The sequence below is a fragment of the Aulonocara stuartgranti genome (genome assembly GCF_965226115.1).
Source record: "Aulonocara stuartgranti genome assembly, chromosome: 3".
In the NCBI taxonomy this organism is placed as follows: domain Eukaryota; kingdom Metazoa; phylum Chordata; class Actinopteri; order Cichliformes; family Cichlidae; genus Aulonocara; species Aulonocara stuartgranti.
Window position 1 is genome coordinate 27,914,351 of NC_138941.1, and position 27,916 is coordinate 27,942,266.

Sequence of the window (27,916 nt, forward strand, 5' to 3'; positions counted from 1 at the left end):
ACAAAAACCAAACAAACAAGTATTTCAAGTGTTAGACTAAAAAAAATGAAAAAAACTATCACACATTGTTATATAGTTATTTGGATCATTTAGAGAAATCACTGTTTTACACGATTTCTGTGGTATGAAATCACAGGCATGCTTCTACTTGTTAAGTTAATTACAAAGCATTTCAGAGGCTGACTACACACCTATGGAATAGATATTATGGAAAGTTAGATCCGGGGATCTCGGAAAGCACCAACAAGAAGTAGAAGTAAAGTGGCAACAATGAATCAAACTCCAGCTGCTGTGCATATGGAATCCACTATGGGAAGGGGTTGTCAGGTGTGTAATTGAAACTGGCATCCAGGAACATAGCCAGAGTTCCCAGGGTGGTGATGATGACAAACAACCACAAGAAGAGACGGTCCACCACCAGGGCGATGAACTGCCAGTCTCCTGTCAGCTGCAGAGAACGCACACACGCAGACACAAAACTGAGTCAGCAATGTACCGTAAGTAGGTAATGACACAAGAACATCGCTAGGGCATGTCTGGAACAATCTGTACTCAGGAACTGTAGGCAGAGTGAATAACAAGCTGCTTGACACTCACCGAGTCATCCGTGTCCTGCTTCTTCAGCTGCTCGGCCATGTATGTCACAGCAGCGATGGCTGACTTCAGATTGGGAGGGAGGATCAGACAGAAACTGTCAGTGTTGGGGACTCTCTGGAGCTTTACTGTGCTCTCACACCTGAAACACAGAGAGGGAGAACGTCAGCAAAGAAGATGCAAAAACAAAAATGAATAAAAGTAAAGTCACTGCAACTTTGTGGACCTTTTCTCATAACCCCCACAGGAACTTCTCCTTTAGAAGACTTTATTATTGAAAGATGAGACAATAATCATTTTATTTCTCAAGGAAACACATGTCCATTTCAAGATCTTTAAATAAAGCCTGCAGACGAGTGGTGAGCGGTAGCTAACATTCTTTAATCAAAACACACAAAGAACAGACAAGCAAGCTTGATGAAGTCCCTGCATGACCGCGGGACAGACGGTCAGCAGAGTCTCCCTGAGCCTAGCATGGCTCTCAGTTAAATACCTTCTCCAGGAACAAAAGGCAGTACACAGCTGTTTCACACCTTAAGGTTCACACTCCCTTGCTTCCTACCAGAGTCCTCAAAGACACAAAAGACTCTTCCTGTGGAGTTGTCTGCTTCCCCCAACTTCCTTACTAGACCCCCAGCATTTGTCTTACTGTATGAGTGTGAGACATGTTAAAATCCAGTGGCACCAAGGTATCATACAATAAAATAATGTGATTAATGCATAAGTAAAAGAAATTCCTATACATGCCCCTTCCTGATTTCTTATGTTTTAACATGTTTGTTACACTTACATGTTTCCAATTTCAAATGTTAACACAGATGTTCAGAGTAAATACAGATTGTAGTTTTTCAAATGATGATTTCATTTAGTTTGGGGAAACAGCTCTCCAACTTTACCTCATGTAGAAAAGGTCATTTCCTTCTAAACCTAATAAGTGGTTTTGTCATCTAGCAAGAACTGCAGTCAAGCATTTGCAATAACTAATAAAAAAAAAGCACTTGGGACAATTGTGTTGGTGACAGCTTTTGTTATAATATCAATAATATTTCTATGAATATGGGATACTGTTACATGTTTGCATAGACTTTTGTGGAATATGGAGACACTCCTGGCATTATATGAGCAAAGTGAGACTCATTTTTTAGGGTTGGTGGAGATGAGTGTGAAGATCCAAACAATCCCTGTCAGTGATGGAGAAGCTTTGATGAAAATATTTGGTAAAAAGTTCACCAGCATGAAGGAAATGAAGTTTCAAACTTTCCTTAGGAGGAGCCCAGCACGCCTGCTTAAAGAATAGTAAGTGTGGCGATGTGGATGCTTGCAGCGACTGCTGTATAGAGGCCATCCTGCTACACATGAAACACATCAGAGTCATAATTGTTATTTTAGTCACGTGTTTGTTTATTATCCTTATTGTTTTATCTGGGACAGTTTGCAGACATCTCAGAGAGAGGAGACACCAGCATCTGAACAGAGACTCAAACCAGCAACCTGCAGCTCCCTGCTTGGCTGCTCCAGTTTTCTCCTCACTCATGTTGCCCACCAGTGATTTCTAGCTGCCCACCCACACAGCAGGCTAGAATATGCGCTGAGCCTCAGCACCCAATACTTGGACATGTTTTCTTTATTAAACAATGAACCAGACCCCAAAAAGTAAACAGCTGTTATTGCTAGGCAACGGGAGCAGCATTTGGAGATGCAGCACCTGACATTCCTGACCATGTGGGCGGAGCATGCATGAAATGGAATGTTTAGTAGAACTGTGCAACACAAGCACTTAGTTCCAGCATGTTTCATTGTATCCAGACACAGCTAGAGACACATCTACAGCAGCATCTCTGTGCAGGACAAACGACAGTTGACGAAGAAACATCGAAAACTTCACTTCACTCCTCTACAAAACGTTGGTTCCTTTGTTTAAAAGGCCAAAATGAATCAAGGGAGATCGAGAAGAGGATCGGCGAGTGCTTCACCTCACAATACAGTAAAGCTGATTCATTTTAAATTTCAAATGATACAGGCTGAAAATGTCAAATTAAAAGAAGAGGCAGAAAAATCAAGAGGAGAAGCTAAAAATTCAAAGTTTGAAACTGAAGTAGTATTGCAGGAATTACTGGATGTGGGTCTCAAACTTAAAGGAGAGAAGATAAGAAAACAACAGGCAGAAAACGAGAATGAAAACATGAAGAAAGAACTGTTGCAAGCTCAAAAAGCATTGGAGGAAGAGAAAAGCACAGCACAAGAAGCCAAAAATAAATATCAAACTGCAAAGAAGGAGGCAGGAAATGTGATGCAGGAATTACAGGAGGTGCAGGAAGCTTTTGAAGAGGAAAAAAGCAAAATGCAGTTGGCAACACAAGACGCTGCAAATGTAATGGCTGAAGCTGAAACACTAAGGAAGGAATTACTGCATGTGAAGCAACAACTTGAAGAGGAGAAAAAATGTAAACACGAGACAGAAAATGAGATTGAAAATATGAAGAAAGAATTGTTGGAAGCTCAAAAAGTGTTGGAGGAAGAGAAAATTAAAATACAGGAAGCAAAGAAAGAAATGGAAGATACAAAGAGTTACACTCAAAACATGAAGGAGGAACTGATGAAAGTGCAAGAGGAACTTGCAGAAGGGAAAATTGAGTTGAAGGTATTCAAGAAAGAAACGACGGTGACCAAGAAAGGCTGCAAAGATGAACTTAAAGAAATACAAAAGCACAAAAAGGAAGCTAAAGAGCTCCTCAAACACAAAGGGAAACTGGCCAAACAGCAGCTGAAAGAAACATTTAAAGATGCCGAGGAGCAGCTCAACAAAACCTTAAAAGAGCTGAAGGCAAAAGAAAAGCAAGCCGAGGACAGGAGGGGATTCTGGAGCAGACTGCTGAGAAAGAACTGACCCAGCAGCATCTTCCTCCTTCCCCCTCTCTCAACCTTTCTTTCACAAAAATCCCCCCAAACTTTACTTGGGACGTTTGTTTGTATTTTAAAAACTCTATTCTGAATTCATGTACTGACATACAAAAATAAAATTGCCATAACTTGACCTCATGTTGCCTGCTTCTTTTCTTGTGTGTCTGTGGATGTAAAACAGTAACACACTTTCTGCTCTGTGTGTTTTTAATTGCAAATAAATGCAATATGTTTTCATTTTAAAATGCAGTGCAAAAAACTTCTGCTCTAAATCTTTTTTTTTTTTTTAGCAAAAAGCTTTTTTTTTTGCCTGTTGTGGAAGTTTTCCATTTAAATAAAGCCTGCAGACGAGCGGTGAGCGGTAGCTAACATTCTTTAATCAAAACACACAAAGAACAGACAAGCAAGCTTGATGAAGTCCCTGCATGACCGCGGGACAGACGGTCAGCAGAGTCTCCCTGAGCCTAGCATGGCTCTCAGTTAAATACCTTCTCCAGGAACAAAAGGCAGTACACAGCTGTTTCACACCTTAAGGTTCACACTCCCTTGCTTCCTACCAGAGTCCTCAAAGACACAAAAGACTCTTCCTGTGGAGTTGTCTGCTTCCCCCAACTTCCTTACTAGACCCCCAGCATTTGTCTTACTGTATGAGTGTGAGACATGTTAAAATCCAGTGGCACCAAGGTATCATACAATAAAATAATGTGATTAATGCATAAGTAAAAGAAATTCCTATACATGCCCCTTCCTGATTTCTTATGTTTTAACATGTTTGTTACACTTACATGTTTCCAATTTCAAATGTTAACACAGATGTTCAGAGTAAATACAGATTGTAGTTTTTCAAATGATGATTTCATTTAGTTTGGGGAAACAGCTCTCCAACTTTACCTCATGTAGAAAAGGTCATTTCCTTCTAAACCTAATAAGTGGTTTTGTCATCTAGCAAGAACTGCAGTCAAGCATTTGCAATAACTAATAAAAAAAAAGCACTTGGGACAATTGTGTTGGTGACAGCTTTTGTTATAATATCAATAATATTTCTATGAATATGGGATACTGTTACATGTTTGCATAGACTTTTGTGGAATATGGAGACACTCCTGGCATTATATGAGCAAAGTGAGACTCATTTTTTAGGGTTGGTGGAGATGAGTGTGAAGATCCAAACAATCCCTGTCAGTGATGGAGAAGCTTTGATGAAAATATTTGGTAAAAAGTTCACCAGCATGAAGGAAATGAAGTTTCAAACTTTCCTTAGGAGGAGCCCAGCACGCCTGCTTAAAGAATAGTAAGTGTGGCGATGTGGATGCTTGCAGCGACTGCTGTATAGAGGCCATCCTGCTACACATGAAACACATCAGAGTCATAATTGTTATTTTAGTCACGTGTTTGTTTATTATCCTTATTGTTTTATCTGGGACAGTTTGCAGACATCTCAGAGAGAGGAGACACCAGCATCTGAACAGAGACTCAAACCAGCAACCTGCAGCTCCCTGCTTGGCTGCTCCAGTTTTCTCCTCACTCATGTTGCCCACCAGTGATTTCTAGCTGCCCACCCACACAGCAGGCTAGAATATGCGCTGAGCCTCAGCACCCAATACTTGGACATGTTTTCTTTATTAAACAATGAACCAGACCCCAAAAAGTAAACAGCTGTTATTGCTAGGCAACGGGAGCAGCATTTGGAGATGCAGCACCTGACATTCCTGACCATGTGGGCGGAGCATGCATGAAATGGAATGTTTAGTAGAACTGTGCAACACAAGCACTTAGTTCCAGCATGTTTCATTGTATCCAGACACAGCTAGAGACACATCTACAGCAGCATCTCTGTGCAGGACAAACGACAGTTGACGAAGAAACATCGAAAACTTCACTTCACTCCTCTACAAAACGTTGGTTCCTTTGTTTAAAAGGCCAAAATGAATCAAGGGAGATCGAGAAGAGGATCGGCGAGTGCTTCACCTCACAATACAGTAAAGCTGATTCATTTTAAATTTCAAATGATACAGGCTGAAAATGTCAAATTAAAAGAAGAGGCAGAAAAATCAAGAGGAGAAGCTAAAAATTCAAAGTTTGAAACTGAAGTAGTATTGCAGGAATTACTGGATGTGGGTCTCAAACTTAAAGGAGAGAAGATAAGAAAACAACAGGCAGAAAACGAGAATGAAAACATGAAGAAAGAACTGTTGCAAGCTCAAAAAGCATTGGAGGAAGAGAAAAGCACAGCACAAGAAGCCAAAAATAAATATCAAACTGCAAAGAAGGAGGCAGGAAATGTGATGCAGGAATTACAGGAGGTGCAGGAAGCTTTTGAAGAGGAAAAAAGCAAAATGCAGTTGGCAACACAAGACGCTGCAAATGTAATGGCTGAAGCTGAAACACTAAGGAAGGAATTACTGCATGTGAAGCAACAACTTGAAGAGGAGAAAAAATGTAAACACGAGACAGAAAATGAGATTGAAAATATGAAGAAAGAATTGTTGGAAGCTCAAAAAGTGTTGGAGGAAGAGAAAATTAAAATACAGGAAGCAAAGAAAGAAATGGAAGATACAAAGAGTTACACTCAAAACATGAAGGAGGAACTGATGAAAGTGCAAGAGGAACTTGCAGAAGGGAAAATTGAGTTGAAGGTATTCAAGAAAGAAACGACGGTGACCAAGAAAGGCTGCAAAGATGAACTTAAAGAAATACAAAAGCACAAAAAGGAAGCTAAAGAGCTCCTCAAACACAAAGGGAAACTGGCCAAACAGCAGCTGAAAGAAACATTTAAAGATGCCGAGGAGCAGCTCAACAAAACCTTAAAAGAGCTGAAGGCAAAAGAAAAGCAAGCCGAGGACAGGAGGGGATTCTGGAGCAGACTGCTGAGAAAGAACTGACCCAGCAGCATCTTCCTCCTTCCCCCTCTCTCAACCTTTCTTTCACAAAAATCCCCCCAAACTTTACTTGGGACGTTTGTTTGTATTTTAAAAACTCTATTCTGAATTCATGTACTGACATACAAAAATAAAATTGCCATAACTTGACCTCATGTTGCCTGCTTCTTTTCTTGTGTGTCTGTGGATGTAAAACAGTAACACACTTTCTGCTCTGTGTGTTTTTAATTGCAAATAAATGCAATATGTTTTCATTTTAAAATGCAGTGCAAAAAACTTCTGCTCTAAATCTTTTTTTTTTTTTTAGCAAAAAGCTTTTTTTTTTGCCTGTTGTGGAAGTTTTCCATTTAAATAAAGCCTGCAGACGAGCGGTGAGCGGTAGCTAACATTCTTTAATCAAAACACACAAAGAACAGACAAGCAAGCTTGATGAAGTCCCTGCATGACCGCGGGACAGACGGTCAGCAGAGTCTCCCTGAGCCTAGCATGGCTCTCAGTTAAATACCTTCTCCAGGAACAAAAGGCAGTACACAGCTGTTTCACACCTTAAGGTTCACACTCCCTTGCTTCCTACCAGAGTCCTCAAAGACACAAAAGACTCTTCCTGTGGAGTTGTCTGCTTCCCCCAACTTCCTTACTAGACCCCCAGCATTTGTCTTACTGTATGAGTGTGAGACATGTTAAAATCCAGTGGCACCAAGGTATCATACAATAAAATAATGTGATTAATGCATAAGTAAAAGAAATTCCTATACATGCCCCTTCCTGATTTCTTATGTTTTAACATGTTTGTTACACTTACATGTTTCCAATTTCAAATGTTAACACAGATGTTCAGGGTAAATACAGATTGTAGTTTTTCAAATGATGATTTCATTTAGTTTGGGGAAACAGCTCTCCAACTTTACCTCATGTAGAAAAAGTCATTTCCTTCTAAACCTAATAAGTGGTTTTGTCATCTAGCAAGAACTGCAGTCAAGCATTTGCAATAACTAATAAAAAAAAAGCACTTGGGACAATTGTGTTGGTGACAGCTTTTGTTATAATATCAATAATATTTCTATGAATATGGGATACTGTTACATGTTTGCATAGACTTTTGTGGAATATGGAGACACTCCTGGCATTATATGAGCAAAGTGAGACTCATTTTTTAGGGTTGGTGGAGATGAGTGTGAAGATCCAAACAATCCCTGTCAGTGATGGAGAAGCTTTGATGAAAATATTTGGTAAAAAGTTCACCAGCATGAAGGAAATGAAGTTTCAAACTTTCCTTAGGAGGAGCCCAGCACGCCTGCTTAAAGAATAGTAAGTGTGGCGATGTGGATGCTTGCAGCGACTGCTGTATAGAGGCCATCCTGCTACACATGAAACACATCAGAGTCATAATTGTTATTTTAGTCACGTGTTTGTTTATTATCCTTATTGTTTTATCTGGGACAGTTTGCAGACATCTCAGAGAGAGGAGACACCAGCATCTGAACAGAGACTCAAACCAGCAACCTGCAGCTCCCTGCTTGGCTGCTCCAGTTTTCTCCTCACTCATGTTGCCCACCAGTGATTTCTAGCTGCCCACCCACACAGCAGGCTAGAATATGCGCTGAGCCTCAGCACCCAATACTTGGACATGTTTTCTTTATTAAACAATGAACCAGACCCCAAAAAGTAAACAGCTGTTATTGCTAGGCAACGGGAGCAGCATTTGGAGATGCAGCACCTGACATTCCTGACCATGTGGGCGGAGCATGCATGAAATGGAATGTTTAGTAGAACTGTGCAACACAAGCACTTAGTTCCAGCATGTTTCATTGTATCCAGACACAGCTAGAGACACATCTACAGCAGCATCTCTGTGCAGGACAAACGACAGTTGACGAAGAAACATCGAAAACTTCACTTAACTCCTCTACAAAACGTTGGTTCCTTTGTTTAAAAGGCCAAAATGAATCAAGGGAGATCGAGAAGAGGATCGGCGAGTGCTTCACCTCACAATACAGTAAAGCTGATTCATTTTAAATTTCAAATGATACAGGCTGAAAATGTCAAATTAAAAGAAGAGGCAGAAAAATCAAGAGGAGAAGCTAAAAATTCAAAGTTTGAAACTGAAGTAGTATTACAGGAATTACTGGATGTGGGTCTCAAACTTAAAGGAGAGAAGATAAGAAAACAACAGGCAGAAAACGAGAATGAAAACATGAAGAAAGAACTGTTGCAAGCTCAAAAAGCATTGGAGGAAGAGAAAAGCACAGCACAAGAAGCCAAAAATAAATATCAAACTGCAAAGAAGGAGGCAGGAAATGTGATGCAGGAATTACAGGAGGTGCAGGAAGCTTTTGAAGAGGAAAAAAGCAAAATGCAGTTGGCAACACAAGACGCTGCAAATGTAATGGCTGAAGCTGAAACACTAAGGAAGGAATTACTGCATGTGAAGCAACAACTTGAAGAGGAGAAAAAATGTAAACACGAGACAGAAAATGAGATTGAAAATATGAAGAAAGAATTGTTGGAAGCTCAAAAAGTGTTGGAGGAAGAGAAAATTAAAATACAGGAAGCAAAGAAAGAAATGGAAGATACAAAGAGTTACACTCAAAACATGAAGGAGGAACTGATGAAAGTGCAAGAGGAACTTGCAGAAGGGAAAATTGAGTTGAAGGTATTCAAGAAAGAAACGACGGTGACCAAGAAAGGCTGCAAAGATGAACTTAAAGAAATACAAAAGCACAAAAAGGAAGCTAAAGAGCTCCTCAAACACAAAGGGAAACTGGCCAAACAGCAGCTGAAAGAAACATTTAAAGATGCCGAGGAGCAGCTCAACAAAACCTTAAAAGAGCTGAAGGCAAAAGAAAAGCAAGCCGAGGACAGGAGGGGATTCTGGAGCAGACTGCTGAGAAAGAACTGACCCAGCAGCATCTTCCTCCTTCCCCCTCTCTCAACCTTTCTTTCACAAAAATCCCCCCAAACTTTACTTGGGACGTTTGTTTGTTTTTTAAAAACTCTATTCTGAATTCATGTACTGACATACAAAAATAAAATTGCCATAACTTGACCTCATGTTGCCTGCTTCTTTTCTTGTGTGTCTGTGGATGTAAAACAGTAACACACTTTCTGCTCTGTGTGTTTTTAATTGCAAATAAATGCAATATGTTTTCATTTTAAAATGCAGTGCAAAAAACTTCTGCTTTAAATCTTCTTTTTTTTTTAGCAAAAAGCTTTTTTTTTTGCCTGTTGTGGAAGTTTTCCATTTAAATAAAGCCTGCAGACGAGCGGTGAGCGGTAGCTAACATTCTTTAATCAAAACACACAAAGAACAGACAAGCAAGCTTGATGAAGTCCCTGCATGACCGCGGGACAGACGGTCAGCAGAGTCTCCCTGGGCCTAGCATGGCTCTCAGTTAAATACCTTCTCCAGGAACAAAAGGCAGTACACAGCTGTTTCACACCTTAAGGTTCACACTCCCTTGCTTCCTACCAGAGTCCTCAAAGACACAAAAGACTCTTCCTGTGGAGTTGTCTGCTTCCCCCAACTTCCTTACTAGACCCCCAGCATTTGTCTTACTGTATGAGTGTGAGACATGTTAAAATCCAGTGGCACCAAGGTATCATACAATAAAATAATGTGATTAATGCATAAGTAAAAGAAATTCCTATACATGCCCCTTCCTGATTTCTTATGTTTTAACATGTTTGTTACACTTACATGTTTCCAATTTCAAATGTTAACACAGATGTTCAGGGTAAATACAGATTGTAGTTTTTCAAATGATGATTTCATTTAGTTTGGGGAAACAGCTCTCCAACTTTACCTCATGTAGAAAAGGTCATTTCCTTCTAAACCTAATAAGTGGTTTTGTCATCTAGCAAGAACTGCAGTCAAGCATTTGCAATAACTAATAAAAAAAAGCACTTGGGACAATTGTGTTGGTGACAGCTTTTGTTATAATATCAATAATATTTCTATGAATATGGGATACTGTTACATGTTTGCATAGACTTTTGTGGAATATGGAGACACTCCTGGCATTATATGAGCAAAGTGAGACTCATTTTTTAGGGTTGGTGGAGATGAGTGTGAAGATCCAAACAATCCCTGTCAGTGATGGAGAAGCTTTGATGAAAATATTTGGTAAAAAGTTCACCAGCATGAAGGAAATGAAGTTTCAAACTTTCCTTAGGAGGAGCCCAGCACGCCTGCTTAAAGAATAGTAAGTGTGGCGATGTGGATGCTTGCAGCGACTGCTGTATAGAGGCCATCCTGCTACACATGAAACACATCAGAGTCATAATTGTTATTTTAGTCACGTGTTTGTTTATTATCCTTATTGTTTTATCTGGGACTGTTTGCAGACATCTCAGAGAGAGGAGACACCAGCATCTGAACAGAGACTCAAACCAGCAACCTGCAGCTCCCTGCTTGGCTGCTCCAGTTTTCTCCTCACTCATGTTGCCCACCAGTGATTTCTAGCTGCCCACCCACACAGCAGGCTAGAATATGCGCTGAGCCTCAGCACCCAATACTTGGACATGTTTTCTTTATTAAACAATGAACCAGACCCCAAAAAGTAAACAGCTGTTATTGCTAGGCAACGGGAGCAGCATTTGGAGATGCAGCACCTGACATTCCTGACCATGTGGGCGGAGCATGCATGAAATGGAATGTTTAGTAGAACTGTGCAACACAAGCACTTAGTTCCAGCATGTTTCATTGTATCCAGACACAGCTAGAGACACATCTACAGCAGCATCTCTGTGCAGGACAAACGACAGTTGACGAAGAAACATCGAAAACTTCACTTCACTCCTCTACAAAACGTTGGTTCCTTTGTTTAAAAGGCCAAAATGAATCAAGGGAGATCGAGAAGAGGATCGGCGAGTGCTTCACCTCACAATACAGTACAGCTGATTCATTTTAAATTTCAAATGATACAGGCTGAAAATGTCAAATTAAAAGAAGAGGCAGAAAAATCAAGAGGAGAAGCTAAAAATTCAAAGTTTGAAACTGAAGTAGTATTACAGGAATTACTGGATGTGGGTCTCAAACTTAAAGGAGAGAAGATGAGAAAACAACAGGCAGAAAACGAGAATGAAAACATGAAGAAAGAACTGTTGCAAGCTCAAAAAGCATTGGAGGAAGAGAAAAGCACAGCACAAGAAGCCAAAAATAAATATCAAACTGCAAAGAAGGAGGCAGGAAATGTGATGCAGGAATTACAGGAGGTGCAGGAAGCTTTTGAAGAGGAAAAAAAGCAAAATGCAGTTGGCAACACAAGACGCTGCAAATGTAATGGCTGAAGCTGAAACACTAAGGAAGGAATTACTGCATGTGAAGCAACAACTTGAAGAGGAGAAAAAATGTAAACACGAGACAGAAAATGAGATTGAAAATATGAAGAAAGAATTGTTGGAAGCTCAAAAAGTGTTGGAGGAAGAGAAAATTAAAATACAGGAAGCAAAGAAAGAAATGGAAGATACAAAGAGTTACACTCAAAACATGAAGGAGGAACTGATGAAAGTGCAAGAGGAACTTGCAGAAGGGAAAATTGAGTTGAAGGTATTCAAGAAAGAAACGACGGTGACCAAGAAAGGCTGCAAAGATGAACTTAAAGAAATACAAAAGCACAAAAAGGAAGCTAAAGAGCTCCTCAAACACAAAGGGAAACTGGCCAAACAGCAGCTGAAAGAAACATTTAAAGATGCCGAGGAGCAGCTCAACAAAACCTTAAAAGAGCTGAAGGCAAAAGAAAAGCAAGCCGAGGACAGGAGGGGATTCTGGAGCAGACTGCTGAGAAAGAACTGACCCAGCAGCATCTTCCTCCTTCCCCCTCTCTCAACCTTTCTTTCACAAAAATCCCCCCAAACTTTACTTGGGACGTTTGTATGTATTTTAAAAACTCTATTCTGAATGCATGTACTGACATACAAAAATAAAATTGCCATAACTTGACCTCATGTTGCCTGCTTCTTTTCTTGTGTGTCTGTGGATGTAAAACAGTAACACACTTTCTGCTCTGTGTGTTTTTAATTGCAAATAAATGCAATATGTTTTCATTTTAAAATGCAGTGCAAAAAACTTCTGCTTTAAATCTTCTTTTTTTTTTAGCAAAAAGCTTTTTTTTTTGCCTGTTGTGGAAGTTTTCCATTTAACTAGCTTTTATATGCTATATGTTATGCAGCTTAAAAAGCAATACTAAGAGTCTGCAGTCATGCTCGTAGTTGCCTTCGTGTTTGCTAGTTTATGCTAACATGCGCACACTGACAATGCTAACACGCTAATGTGTAGCAGCTAGAGCTTTTTTTGACCCTTCACACTGTCTTAGGCTACGTTCACACTGCAGGTCTTAATGCTCAATTCCGATTTTTTGATCAAATCCGATTTTTTTGTCTGCTCGTTCACACTACAAATAAAATGCGACAGCAAACGTGCTCTAGTGTGAACGCTCAAAGCGGCCCGCATGCGCAAAAGAAGACGTCACACACAACACGCTCTGTTTAGACCCAAAGCAAACAGTATTGTTTGACTGATGGCCCTTAATATAAAGACTTCGGACTTTACGTTTCCAATTTTTGCATACATAATAATTACATTACATAATAATGTAAATAGCCTAATAATTATCCTTACTGCTGTTTAAGAGAGGAGCGGTGCTTCAAAGGATAGTTGCAGATTTCTGTCAGAATCTGAACATTATACAGTACAAATAAAATGTTCACGTTTCTCCAACGTTGTCTTCCCAGCAGTTTCACTGACATCTACACGGGATGGCCAGGAAGCGTTCGCGATGTCTTCTCGGGCGCTTCTCCGGAGCTGATAATTGGCATCTGTCTTGTGTCAGTTACGTAAAAGACGGATTTAATGCGACTTGACCGTTCAAACAGCAGTCGCTTTCTAAAACATCGGATATGTATCGGATTCAGTACCACATACGAAAGTGACCCAGATCGGATTTGAAAATATCGGATTTGTGCCGTTCACACTGTCATACCATGATTGGATATGGGTCGCATAGGGTCAAAAAAATCGGATTTGATGCGCTTTCGCCTGCAGTGTGAACGTAGCTGGCTACGTTCACACTGCAGGCGAAAGCGCATCAACGCAGTGTGAACGTAGCCTTAAGCGTTTAGCATGTTAATGTGATAACATTTGGTAATTATAGCACAAAGCATTAACCCTCATCCTCTCAACATATTTAACATACACAGACTACCGACTGGGCTCTGTGTAGATCTCAACAATCATAACAGTTGCTACTACTAATCTGGACCATTTTGATTCCAATATAAAATAAATTGAATAAACACACAACCAGTCAGCCCAGCATGTCCTAGGTGGAGTTGTGTGTTGTGTTGTATTTATTATAGCAATTACAATATGAGATTCAACTCAAAACCCCTCTTACTGTATAAGACAAAGAACAATGTGTTTTGCAAAGAAAGCACCTTCTAACCTGGAGGATATCTTGCCGCTCGAGTTTGTCACAAAAACACTTCTGTGAGAAGTTAAAAACTGTAGTAACAACCTCATAAATGTTTCAAAACCTGAGATTTATGCTGCGTATGTCACGAGTCACTGTGCAGCGTGGTTAATCTCTGCTAAAACAAAGCATGACTCTGTTTAGACACATCTGTCTTGACTCTTTATAACATACAGAATGTGTCTTTGTGTGTCCTTGACCCAGGCAGGCTTCCTGCAGCTCCTCTAAACACTGAGTGACAGCAGCAAACTCCAAGCAGAGGGGTTAACGTTTACGTGATGCAGTAACATTTGACTTCTTCATTCTTTGTCTCACACAGCTGTTCCATGAAGCGAAACACATGTGCTGACACAATCTTTATATTTATATTAGGCCTCTTTTATTTTTGTGATAGGACGGTCGAACAGACAGACGGAATAACATGCAGGAAATGGACCAGGGAAGAGTCAAACCGCTGTTACAGCCATTCGGCATAAGGGTCAAACCACCAAATTATACTGAGACCCAGGCAGGATCTTTCTTCTTTCTTCTGCTCTGTAACTCACTTGCTTCGTAACAAACTAAACTTCATAATTAAACCAAAAGACTAGATTATGAAATGACAAATTTGAGGGATTTATGCAATCTATCTATGTCTATAAAATTAAGATTGTCACCTGTATTTTGCACATCCTTTGTATTAAATAAAGCATTTCTATTTGAGTGTGATGTATCCATGCCTTTTATCCCACTTATTAAATTTGGGGATGGAAAATGGTGGAGAGAGTTCATACCTTTCTTTTGAGAACAGTTACGCTGTGCTCCAACTTTTCTTTGCACCCACTAGATTCACATTGTTTTCATTCTTCATTATATGAAAACATGTAGATATCATGGATGCATATCATGTAACAGGCTGGCTGGGCACCACAGTGCACCTGTCACACTGGCACCATCACTACATATGTGCAGTCTATGTATATGGTCTATAGTTGTTCAGTGTGAGAGTCGATAACTAGCACCAGAATGAGGACGGCGTCAGTAAGGAAGCAGGACGTGTTACAGAAAGACAGCATGACAACAGATGGATAGGACAGTAAAAATGAATCAACTCCCATAGGAAGGCTGGTGCTGGTGTATGCATCCGTGTGTGTGCGTGTGTGCGTGTGTGTGTGTGCGTGTGTGTGGTAAGTAGTGGTCCACACGCCACCCACATTCCACAGCTTGTATTCATTACCTCAGATTCACGGAGTCCTCACTGTGACAAACACACACAGGCACATGTATGTACTGTACATTGGGACTGTAACTATACCATCATGTAAATATATCTATATTGAGTTTAACTCTTATTAGAGCGGAAAAAACATAAAAAACAAAATAAAAGAAATTTGCCCAAACTGCATGCTTGCTTCAAGATGTGGGAATAGAACATGTATGCATATATGTATGCATATGTATACTCTCTGTGAATGGTACTCATGGCCATTGATCAGTGGTTGTTGATCAATGGTCATGAGAATTTGCATAATTAAGATTAAGGAACTGACCTCCCAGCCCATTGTTCCTTCAGTGGGCTGGTTTCAGTCATTATGCAAATGTGCTGTTTATAAGATTTGGGGAAACCTGCAGTCAGCTGAGACTGAAGATGTCACTTGGATGAGTGACGAAACTTTTCTCCCACAAAACGCTACGTCCAGATGAACAGAATCAACTTTTGAACATGTATGCACTTTATAACAAGCACACAGAGTTTGGAATAGTATAAAGTTGTCTCATATCACCAAACATCCACAAAATTCTTATTCAAAAAAATTCTTATAAGCAACAAGTCTGATAGTCAACTGATAAGTGAAATCAAGTTACAGTGTGTTGCCTCATTTTTCACAGAACCGGATGAGGCAACAGACATATAGATGAATCATGTCTGTATTTCTATGATAGCACAGCCACCATCTCTCCCACATCTAACACGACAAAAGCCTCCTATGCCTCTATCACTCAGCACCAGCTTTCCCTTCCACTCATCTATTCTTCACTGTCCCTCGAGCTCCTCTCTGTGGGATTACCCCCTAATGCCAAACCTAAACAGAGGCTTAGTGGCTGGCGACTGTGGATGTGGGTGTGGGGCTTAGCTGGGGCTGAATGTGATGCTTTTGGAACAGGATGAGAGCTGTCCAGCACAAGATCTCATTCATGGGACTGTGAAGCTGGTTATGAGGCAAGACCCACGAGGCAAGGTACCAGCTGATTAGCCAGAATGAAGCAGGTAACATAAAGACATCATGTTTCTAAGCAACTACACTCTTTCTGGTTATCTTGAGTAGCTTATCTCACCCATTCTTAACTACTACCAATGACAGTATGAAGCAAAACATGAACAACCCTAAAACTGCATTATGACACGGCTTTAACATGCACACGCACATTCTAGTCATTTTATTAAAACAGTAAGCTGAGCATCTGGATTGAATTGTTGATGCATTTCAGAAAACATAAAATAATTACCAAAACTTGCTCAAATTCATCATCTGACAGTGATTATCATTGCACGTTCTGCAGTTCATCAGTGGTAATAGGTATTATAATGTTTCAGTCAGGACTACAGAAGCAGACCAGATTAGTGGAATCTCAGTCTCAACTCATTTGTATAGCGCCAAATCGCAACAACAGTTGCCTCAAGGTGCTCGCTAATGGAGATTTGCTGCATAATGCGGTTATGGCGTTAATGTCATTTTAACGAGATTGTTATAATGTTATAATCCAACTTGTGGAGATTTGAATATATATTCTGCATTTCAGTCATGCCTTTGAAGCATCCAATACATTCTGAATTAGTACGACAATTCAATTCTTAAAAACACCTTTAACACAATCTTATTAGATATGATATCAGAAGGCTCAAGGAGATGTGTTTACTGTTGCAGCCTTGACAGATCCTCTGAGCTTCTGCAATGATGGCTATAACTCTGCCAACTCCAGCACACAGTGTACTTTACTATAATAGCTGATCTGGCACCAGATCCAACATTCACACTTTGGCACACTCTACAAAGGAGATTCATGCCCACACTGGCTTTTATTAATGTTAATAGAAATAGCTTTCCCCATCAGGATCTGCACATCTCAGCTTAGAAAGAGGCTGAATCAGGATGAATTAGCCTCAGGGTCAATACTTCAGCTCTGTGGTTCTTAATATTCGTGACAGGCGCTAGAACTTTTTGGCAGTCTGTCTTTATTTGATGATATAAACCAATACATTTAATCCCATCAAACATGTTACATTTTTGCCTGAAGAAAAATGAATATTTGTAAAAGTTTTCTGCTAGTGGAAAACTTTGTGTGGAGTCTGTCTTACCAACTTTGCTGATGTGCATAACACAAACTCCACTTATTTCTATTTCTTAGTTATTTAATGCCTTGAAAAAAAAACTGCCCGCTCATTTTTTTCACAACCATTCACAGACCTATTCGCTGGTTAAGACTTGTTTTAATAGTTAAAGTTAGAATTTAGCTTAGGGTTGGGGAAAGGTTTCACCTTTATAGTTGTGATGTTTTTTGTTTGCTCAACCTGTGGCATTCAACCCTAACCCTATTCTGGTGCAATATGTCTTTTTTTTTTAACTTATATTAAAAACAATTCACTTAAATGTTGGTTTTCAGGGAAACAGAAAATATTAATTCTAACTGGCACCCATCAAAATATGTTCATATTCTTCCCAAAAGTACGTTTTGGTTGCTGTCAGAATGGAGTCGGGGTTGAGGTTGAGGATCAATGTCAGTACATTTTGATTCAGAGACAGCCTTACAGCCATACCTGTACATTTATATATATGTGGGTTAGAGTTAAGCTTCTTCCACAAACACCAGAGCAGGCAGTATCCACATGATTTCTGCACAAAATCTGAGATCTGAGAGGAGCTAATCAAAATGACAACAAGCCAACTGCTGTTTCCTGGCAATAAACCAAAGAAGTTTGAAGTATATTGGCTCAGCGATTGTCAAGGAAGGTTACAAATAGATGAACAAAGCTTTTGTGAATTATTAATACGAAGAAAATGAAGTAGATATTTTTGGATACTCATACAATTTCATTTAGACACAGTCACACCTCTAATAGATTGCTTTTTTCTTTGTCATACCTGCCTCGCCAAGGTAAGACAAGATCAGGGTTGATCTTGCGAATGAAATACTCTCCTCCCGGCTGTCGCCCATTGTAGCTTTGAATAGGTGTGTCATCAGAAGATTCCTCTTCCAAAAAGGGTTCCTCTGGTTTTGGCCTCATCATGCCAATGTATTTAGGCAGGAAATGTATGAACACCTGAAAACTCAAATGGAGGAATTCAGTGGTTTCACAGAGGTTTGTACTTTTGTTTCAAGCTGACCCAACTTAACCCAAGCATAAATTACAACTTTATAGAAGGTATCTGTTTTACTCTGTGGCTTTACATGTAATGTCACTTTTCAAACAATGAATTCAGACAAACTACAATCAACAACTACTTAATTTAACACACTTTTGCAAAGTGCCTAATCATAAGAGTCAGCAAAAATTCAGAAGCTAATTGCTATTAGATTGTTAACTTTGAATGTCAACACTCATTCAATTGTATCCATTTTTGCCATCTGTAAGTGGTGCATTTTTATGTCCTATCCAACCAAATTTCATACTGACCTTTGTATTTTTATCATATGCTTACATACTTTCAAATTATAGAATTATAATGTGCACAAAACCCTTTTTAATGAATCTGTGGAACGTGGTTTAGTAAATTCTCACCTGCTTATTCTGCTGTTCTGCTATTCTGGTAATGCAGTTAAACATAATGAACCTTTATTCATTAATTATCAATCACATTTCATGTGTATAATAATAAATTAACACTATACACCCCTCTGCATTTTTTGATAATATTAACGCTCTAAAGTTTAAGGCATCATATTTAGGAAAATTAACCCAGTATTTTTTGGGAGAAAGACAAAAGTACTACTTCTGGGGGGGAAATGTGAAAAGTTGTTTTTTGTTGTCTGTTTGCAAGACTTGAAAGAACAATTTTCTAAAAACACAAATGAAATATTCTGATTGGCTAAAATTAGGGTTGGGCGGGGCTAGGGCAGTCACAGATGGCCCAGCAGTGTAAATGTGAGCTTACAGTTAGAGAAAAATAAACACTAAATAAAGTCTTCTTAACCCTCCTGTTATGTTGGCTGTCAAATTGACCCATTCTGGTGTGAAATGATCTACAGTATATTGTGTGCTACAACGTCTCTGGAGACTCAGTATTTTCTCCCATTTCATAATGAGTGCTGTCAGATGGGAGACAGATACGGTGACAGTTATTATTATCCCATAAAAAAATAATAATGTTAAAGAGGTTTTTTTAATAATTGGTGTCATGAAAAACTATTATATTTTATATATAGGTCTTTCCAGCGTACTTTTAAAAAAATGATTTACGTTTTTTTGTAAAAATATATTCTCATTGAACCATGACCTATAAGACCGTAACTAAACATGCCCTGGGTCAGGAACACAAAACACATTGCTGCACCTGAGAAACTGACATCACAGGACAGTTAAATTACATATAAAGTAACCTTTATGATATCCTCAAAGTTTAAGTATATTCATAAAAAAAATTATATGTGATCCATGATTTCAAATTCTTACATAAACATTTTAGATGATTATTAAATACCTTTCGGACCCAGCTTGGCATGATGTGTGTGCTGGGTGTTCGGTGATGCAGGTTGAGGACTACCACACTTAGGATGACAGAGAAGGTCACCAAGATCATAGTGAACATGACGTAGTTGACAATAATTGGGATGCCGAGGGAAGTCTCTGGGACCTTGTCAGCCAGCAGCAACATGAAGACAGTCAGAGCAATGAGGACGGAAATGGAAAGAGTCATTTTCTCTCCTGTAAAGAAAAGGGACAAGTTGACAAATTAATTATGACAGTAAGGTAGAAAACATTTTGTCTGTAGACAGTGTTATACTAACAAGAGCAGAATTCAAGACATTAAGGAACTTGCTATCAAGAGACTTGCTGATATTTATCAGACTCAGGCTGATTTCCATCAATTTCAGGGTTTAGCAATTGGCTCTAATCTGGTTATACACTGAGGTACTATATCAAACTGCTATCTTTTAGTCAGTGGTATCTTAGGCCGAGCAGCCTGCTAGGTTTGTTATACACTTGTAAAAACCCTGAAGCTTTCCGTTGAATATGTTCTGCTGTTTTGTTTGTTTTTTCATTGGCAGTGAAGCATTATTATGAAATGTGTCTGCAAAACGACAGTTAATAACAGTGATCCATCATTCACCTTCAATGTATTGTAGATCAATACAGTTCTTTAAAGGTCGCCCTGACTTACAGAGCAGCTCAAATTAGACACATGCTTATTGTCATGAGATTAGGCAGTTTTTCACTTCCTATGCTTGCTCTTGGCAATGATGTGTAGTCATAATGTCACAACATGTCACATGTGCTGACCTGCTCCAGGAGGCAGGTAGAAGACAAATATAGCCAACACGCTGGTGAGGATACAGGGCACAATGATGTTGATGATGTAGAAAAGAGGCTTCCTCTCTATGATGAGATAGAAGGTGATGTCCTCATACAGGTCCTCCTTAACGTTCTTTCTTGTTGGTTTGTGACAAATGGCCCATTCACCATTCTCTGTCCAAGGTGAGGCGCAAGGAGAAGAAGTTAAATGTAAAGAGGATTTATTCTAAATCAGACACAGTCTGGTAAATAAAAAATGAAGCCACTTAAAAAAATGTACGTACAGAACACGTAAAGCACAGGTGTCAAACTCCAGGCCTCGAGGGCCGGTGTCCTGCAGGTTTTAGATATGTCCTTGATCCAACACAGCTGATTCAAATGGTTAAATGACCTCCTCAACATGTCTTGAATTTCTCCAGAGGCCTAGAAATAAACTCATCATGTGATTCAGGTGTGTTGACCCAGGGGGAGATCTAAAATCTGCAGGACACCAGCCCTCGAGGCCTGGAGTTCGACACCCTGTTCACAAAAACAGGACAAATACTGAAAAGCATCACTACGTGCACCAACCAGTGAAAGCGTTCTCATCTATTACAATCTCTTGGATCTCTTTGCCGTCATGATCCAGAAAGTATTGCAGGTCAACCTCAGAGGAATCATAGGTGTACGAGCGGAAAATCATGCTGCAGTTTTGCCAGTCAAATGGGAAGTACGCCACCTATAGATTGTTAAAGTCAACATATCATTTTGAAGATGACTCTCAAAAAAGCTCCAAGGAGGAACCGTCTATGCACTGGTACTGTTTCAATGGAAACGAGCTTAGACTGTACCTCTATAGAGCAGGAACTGCGGTAGATGGCGGGTGGAAGCCAGTTAACAGTGCCGTCACTGTAAACCAAGACGTTGACGTACAGAGCCACATCAAACTGGCCGTCATTACTGAAGGAAGAGAAACGTGACATTTATTGAGGCAAAGTATCTATCCTATCACAGCATCAAACAAGTACCAATGTTGGTGCTGATCAATCTGACACGATGTGGCGTGTCCAAACAAATACTATGATTGGTTTGATTATAATCCAAATAGACAAATTAAAAAGTTCATCTTGACAGGAAGTCAGTGGATCATTGAACTTATTATAAATCATCCAAGAAGAAACATGATAGTACTACTCACTACTTGAGATATTCTAAGTCTTGGCCAAATGTGGTGGACCAACCTCGTCTTTAGGGCAGGCACTCTGTTAGTCATGATGAAAGATGTTGTAAGTGTGAGTGCAGTCAGGACACTCACTTGTTTATGAGGTAGATGTCAGGTCGCCACACCTTGTTGGGAGGAATTCTCAGAACATTAATGTCGTCATATTCAGCTGGGTTCCAGGACAGCCTGTAGTCTGTCCATTCCTGCAGGGATGAACAAAAGGAGAAAGGCAAAGTGAATCACGAAAAAGAGTAAACAGCCGAACAGACAACAGGTGATGTCCCTGTCATTCCCATCTTTGATTCTCCAGCGTTTGGCAAGTCATTTAATCCCACTGACATAAACATTCACAATCAAGCACACATACTGTCACAAACAGAGCAGCCATCCTGAAATCTAATCAGCGAGGGCGAGGGAGTGAACTGAGACAGTGAGTCAGAGAAAAAGAGAGATAAAACATGAAATAATTTGTAGTTATGAAAAGTGACAAGTCCGTTTGAGGGCAGAGCGAAGGAGCACAGGAGAGAGGCATCAGAGCAAGGCTCACTAATGAAGATGAATGTTTTCATGCTCATACCAGATTCATGAACACGTTAGTCGTCATCTCGCCGTTCTTCTCATTCTGCAGTGGGATAATAACAGGGAGAGGGGTGGACGTATGTACATTAGTGATGCCACTATATCTTGTTGTGTATGACAGTACCATTACTTTCAGACCTCCTCTATTGAAACTAATCGAGACAGATGAGTGTGATCCTGGTTCTATTCAAACTCAGCAATCAAATTACATTTTAGGTAAAAGATAGAGTGCGAATGTATTTTAGACATGGTGTAGAAGCATACAATGCTATGAAGTAATTGTTTCCTTCCTTTCTTTAGCATATTTTTTTTCACAGTTACATATTTCCAATCATTAAAATAATTATATTATTAGATAAAGAAAATAAATACAAATTGTAGTTTTACCCGGTGCTATGTAAAGAAAAGTAATTGCCCCTTAAATCTAATTACTGGTTATGCCCTCCTCAGCAGCATGAACAGCAATCAAGCGTTTGTGATAACTGGCAAAGAGTCTTTCGCAACACTGTGTAGAAATTTAAACCACTCTTCTTTGCAGAATTGTTTTGACTTGGCCACAGTAGAGGGTTTTCAAACAATGCATGGCAAGTTTAAAGTCTTTCAAAAGCATCTTAATTGGAAATAAGTTCAGACTGCTTTCTTTGAGCCAGTCAGAGTTGGACTTGGATGTATTCTGGATCATTATCCTCAAATATGCTTCAGCATTGGACATTGTTCCACCAATTACAGCAAGTCATCCAAGCCCTGAAGCAGCCCTGGACCATCACTTTACCACTACCATGTTTGACTATTGGTACGATTATTTTCATGAATTCTGTTAATCTTACAACAGATGTAACTAGACTCAGACCTTCCAGAAAGTTCCATTTTTGTCTCGTCAGTCTACAGAAAATATGTTTCAAGGACAATGTGAGATGAGCCTGTGGTGTCGTTGTTGTTGTTGTTTTTGGTCAGCAGTGGTTGTTGTCTCCTCAGAACTCTCCCTGGATGCCAATTTTTGCTCATTCACTTTCCTATTGTTGAAACATGAACACTAAACTTAAATATGACAAGTAAGGCCTGCAGGTCTTCAGATACTGTTCTGGGTTCTTTTGTGATCTCTTTGATGAGTTGTCAGTATGGTCTTGGAGTAATTTTGTTAGGTCAACCAGTTAGAAATGGCTTTGATGTCAACGACTTTGTATGTCAATGGTTTCATTAGATCCTGGCATGTTGTGCTGCTGTTTGAGATCTTTTAGCTTACTTCATTTTGTCAGAGTTTCCATTTAAGTGATTTCTTCATTTGAGAGATCACGTAGGGCCAAGTAAGTTTGGATAGTCTTGTTACAGATTAAGAAAGGGATTTGGCATTTCATTTATTGTGCTGTAATATTTTTGGATTTGAAATAGCTAAAAATTTAGTTTAAACTGGTACATATAAAGCCAGCCCTATCCGGAATCCTTAACTGGTAGGATGTAGAATATTTTGTTTGCATGTCTGAGGGAATATTTATGTTTATGTTGTTCATTTACCAAGCTGACAAGCTGAGAGAGGGTCATCCCCACCCGCACCGTCACCTTATCCTCCCAGTAACGAGCTGGTCTCACTTTCATGTTGTAGTTTTCAAATAGCTTCTGATGAAGCCTTCTCTCTGTTTCAGAGGCTCCTGCATGAAGGCATGAATGCAGACACATAGTATAATGAAGAGAAAATGATAAAAAAAAAAAAAACATCTGCAAAAGGAACAGCAGTGATATTAAGAACAAAAATGCAACAAAGAAAAAGGAAGGATGAAAATCTGGTGAAGGGAAGAAGTGGTAAAATAAAGAGAGACAGCAAGGCCTTAGAGATCCTATAAAACAAATAGATCTTTCAATGTGAAATTTTGCATTTTATACATGAAATCACAAAAAAAGAAATGGCACTGGAGTCACAAATGAAAATTCTGCAGTGGCATAGATGGCAGTTATCTCACCAATGCCCTTAAAGAGTCCGTCATCAGGCCTGTTGTTTCATATTTAACTATGCAACTGTAGTAACTGTGCAGGCTACTACAGTTACATAGTTGTAGAAAATTAGAAATGCCTCATCCATGTTTTTGCGTCTTCCAGATTTGTGTTTTACTCTAGTATTAGCAAGCAGAAGATGCAGAAATCTGAGCTCTTTACTTTACATTAGAAGAAGATGACCGGACTTTTTCATCTATGTTCTAAAGTTATCATTCTGTTCTGTCACATAACTACAGTGATAGTCTCAAATAATGATGTCAGTGTGTGTTTAAGTGATCTCTGTGTGCCAACAGCTCTGTCTCTCATCCACTAGTTTCAACTGTGAATCTTACAAAACAGCAGAGCTGGGAATTAGTATAATGTCTATAAATGCATGTAAATGTTGTATAGCCTATTTTATTACAAATTAAAATAAAACATTGACCTTAGATCTATTACCACTTAAAAGTTTTACGTTTGTTAGATTGTCAGTCACTTGCATACTTTTGGCATGTTCAAAGGTGCTATAGAAGTAAGGTTTAATTGACTAAAAAAAAAGCGAAAGGCTTGAACAATTCTTAGTGTATGTGAGTGAGATAAAGTTCAACACAAGCAAGTCACATGTTGATTTGTGGATTTGAGTCACTGACACCAAACCACAGCATGTTTGCTCTTCAGGAATCACTGAGTCAGGCCTGCAGTGGTTTGAGGTTCAGTTCCCACTGAGATTAGCTACGCTAAAAATATCATCTAATCTATATTGTGGACAGACCACTGCTCTGTTATGTTGTTCATACTCAAACACGTATCAGCAGGCTACTTATTATTATTAGTTAGAATTTACAATTATTCTGAATATCAATACTGCATTTGTGAGATATGGTCGATTTACATGAGCAAATAAAAGTGATAGATCTAAAGTTTATGATTATAAAGGGGCAAAAGACATAACAGCAGTGTGAGATAAGGCAGGATAGGCCCCAAAACACAACTTTATTGCTGGAATTACAGAACACAAACTTAAACCGGGAATATGCTAGGAGTCAAACTAACACACAGGCAGAACACACAGCCAGGGAATGAGGGAGAGCACGACAAAACACACAAGGAAATGCAGACAGGATAAACACAGGGAATCAAGGCAGAGTGGAAACACCTGGGAAACACAGCTGGATAATAATCTAACAGGCGAGTGAAGCAAACCATGAACCATCAGTTTTACTTCATGAGGATGAAGCACACTGTCAAAATAAAACAGGAAGCATGAGAAACACACACTGAGATTCAGACTGACTAACTACAGGGAACTGGGGAACGAGGGAGCAAGACAAGACATGGAGACACAGAGTGACGGCAAGAGAGCGAGGGACAGAACTGAACATACATAACAAGACATGATAGACTCCACAGGTAGGCAGCACAAACGCTAGGTCAGAGACCCAGGACCATGACAATCATATTTTTAACTATGCTTTTTAGGAAATCCATCCTTCTACTTGTGCCGTCACAGATCTCCAGGTAAAGTTTGCAGAAAGTGTCTAAAACTGTCAACGCAAATCTAAGCTGAAGATGTAGGATCTTGATTTGTATATGCATGTCATGATGTGTACTTCTTGTATACTTGTGCCCAGGCACCTAAATTAGTAATGAAATCTATAATGTCATCATACAAACACATTACACAAGTTTTACAAATACTGTATACTTAATGAACCGAGGCATAAATTAAAATTTGTAATCAACTTAATTTATTTACTGTCATACTGTTATACTGTATCCAACATCTGTTGAAAAGAAAGAATATTTGAAAACTGGAAATCAGCCTATGCTGGAGCTCAAACCAAGACATGAATGCATGTGTCAGATTAACACACATAAAGGAGATTTCGCTCAACCCAAAGCTGTTTTGTTCTTAGTTTGTGTCCGTGAGGAGACAATTATGATAAACATGAAGAAATATTAATCAACATCAGTTTCTTAAATGCCAAAAGAATTGTTCTGAGGGAAAAAACAAACCAAACCAAAAGAAACACAGATAAAGCCATGTTAAACTTTCCACTAGAAAGGAGAAGATATGTAAAAAATAAAGTTTTCATAGGTTTGGTTCTTGAAAACAAAAATATAAAGAAATTAGGGGCGGCTCAAAACGTTTGCGCAGTACTGTAAATTAACTGCATCAGTAGAATTGTACTTAGACATTATTATTATTATTATTATTGTCATTTAATCTCTGTCAAGTTATAATGTTTTAAAAAGACAATGTCTTAGAAGTCATGTATCACAGAAAGCTCAGCATTAGGGACTCTTTCTTTCCAAATATGCGATTAAACAGCATGTGGCAAAGACAGAGGACAGACGGGACACGCAGGAGAGGCAGGGCAGGTGCTGGTGGTGTACGATGGGTAGCAAAGGTGACTGAGCTAATGTAATTGATATGTAGTAAGGGAATAGGATCAAAGGGATGGCTGAGATACCAGCTCCATCGGGGACAAAATTAGATTCTGATTAACAAACAATGATGTGTTAATGTGATTCATTATATGTTCCAGAGGAGAAGAAGGAGGCCACTCTTGTTTTCAAGTGGACAACATCTGTGGAAGGACATAAAATACAGGCTTTGTTCCCCTGGGACTGCAGTTTTATCGCTGATGAAACAAACCTGTAAATTCTCACTGGCTGTGTGACAAAAGGTCAAGAAAGGGCCACAATCATGGTGGAATTCACCTGTGCAGCTTTTTTTTTTTTTGTCATTCATTTATTTCTTTTGCTTTTCACTCACATTATGGTGTCAGGAGGTCAAGGTTATTGTAGGGTCTTTACCTTACTATAGGAAGCGCCTTGAGGGAACTGCTGCTGTGAATTGGCACTATATAAATGAAACTGACCTTGAGCTGAACCTGGTTAAATCAATTTTAATCATGATTTTAACGCCTAGCCTTTCCCACTCAAAAATGGGGGAATTAAAAAAAAGAACATCAAGAAAAAAAACAGGAGATGGAATCAATAGCAATTTAACTGGAGTGACAGGGTGAAGTTGTGGATGTGAGATACTTGTGTGTTATCTGATTTGACTGGAGCTGTCTGATTCAAATTATGCCTCGATTCCTCCACATGAAAACAGATTCCCTTCGATCCCACCAGGAAATAGTTAGCAGTTAGGACACATAGACGAATAGGAACACTGCACCGCAGGTCACCAGCAACCATGGTTGTTTGTTTTTAGTTTTCCATTTTTTTATGTTGTTCCTTTGTTTGTTTTTTAGTATAATGAACATTTCACTATGTAGGTTTTGATTTAGATGGAAGAGAAACATCATGTCTCTCTTCTGAAAATACTTATTAGTAAACATGCTGCTATTAGTTCCAGGAATGCTCATTAGCCAGATTTATGTGGCCAGATTATGCGACATTTAATCATCTTAGCATGATTCATCTTAAAATCTATTTTTAAACATCCTCAAACCATGAAAACTAGTGTCACACACTGGCATTCCTAAAAACGTCCTTACCAGTGAAAGTAAGGCAAAAGCAGCCACACACGAAGAGAAAGGTATTCATCCTCATGCTAGTGCTCAGGTACATCTTCATTTGTCCAATAATGGCAATCATATCATCTTCTGGACTCTTGTTAGCCAACCAAAGGCTCTTCTAGCAGCCACAGCCAGTCACGTCCCACCTTCACCTGGATACAAGATGAATGGTCACCCCCTAAAAGCTCAGGAAAATCAGTGCCCTGCTCCAGCTGGGTTACAGCTAGTTAACACCCCGAACGGCACACGCTCTTCAGCTAACGACCCTGTCTCCTGTCCTTTCGTCTCTTTTGTGGCCATGACTC

General features: G+C 39.3%; 1 protein-coding gene across 1 annotated transcript; it reads right to left on the minus strand.

Annotated features, from left to right (window-relative positions):
- Positions 1-184: 184 nt before the first annotated feature.
- Positions 185-27,828, minus strand: chrnb1l (cholinergic receptor, nicotinic, beta 1 (muscle) like). Its single transcript, XM_082520270.1, has 11 exons — positions 27,591-27,828; positions 23,626-23,759; positions 22,112-22,156; positions 21,628-21,737; positions 21,164-21,272; positions 20,904-21,051; positions 20,322-20,507; positions 19,522-19,745; positions 17,965-18,143; positions 598-736; positions 185-448 (listed from the first exon to the last, which is right to left on the minus strand). Exons 1-11 carry the CDS (start codon positions 27,688-27,690, stop codon positions 308-310), a joined length of 1,515 nt encoding a protein of 504 aa, XP_082376396.1. The 5' UTR covers positions 27,691-27,828; the 3' UTR covers positions 185-307.
- Positions 27,829-27,916: the final 88 nt, after the last annotated feature.

Coding starts and splice junctions, on each gene's coding strand:
- chrnb1l (XM_082520270.1), bottom strand. CDS start 27,690: ATGATTGCCATTATTGGACAAATGAAGATGTACCTGAGCACTAGCATG. Junction 18,144..19,521: donor TGCCAAGCTGGGTCCGAAAG/GTATTTAATAAT, acceptor TTGAGTTTTCAG/GTGTTCATACATTTCCTGCC. Junction 737..17,964: donor GTCTTACCTTGGCGAGGCAG/GTATGACAAAGA, acceptor TCTGTGTTTCAG/GTGTGAGAGCACAGTAAAGC.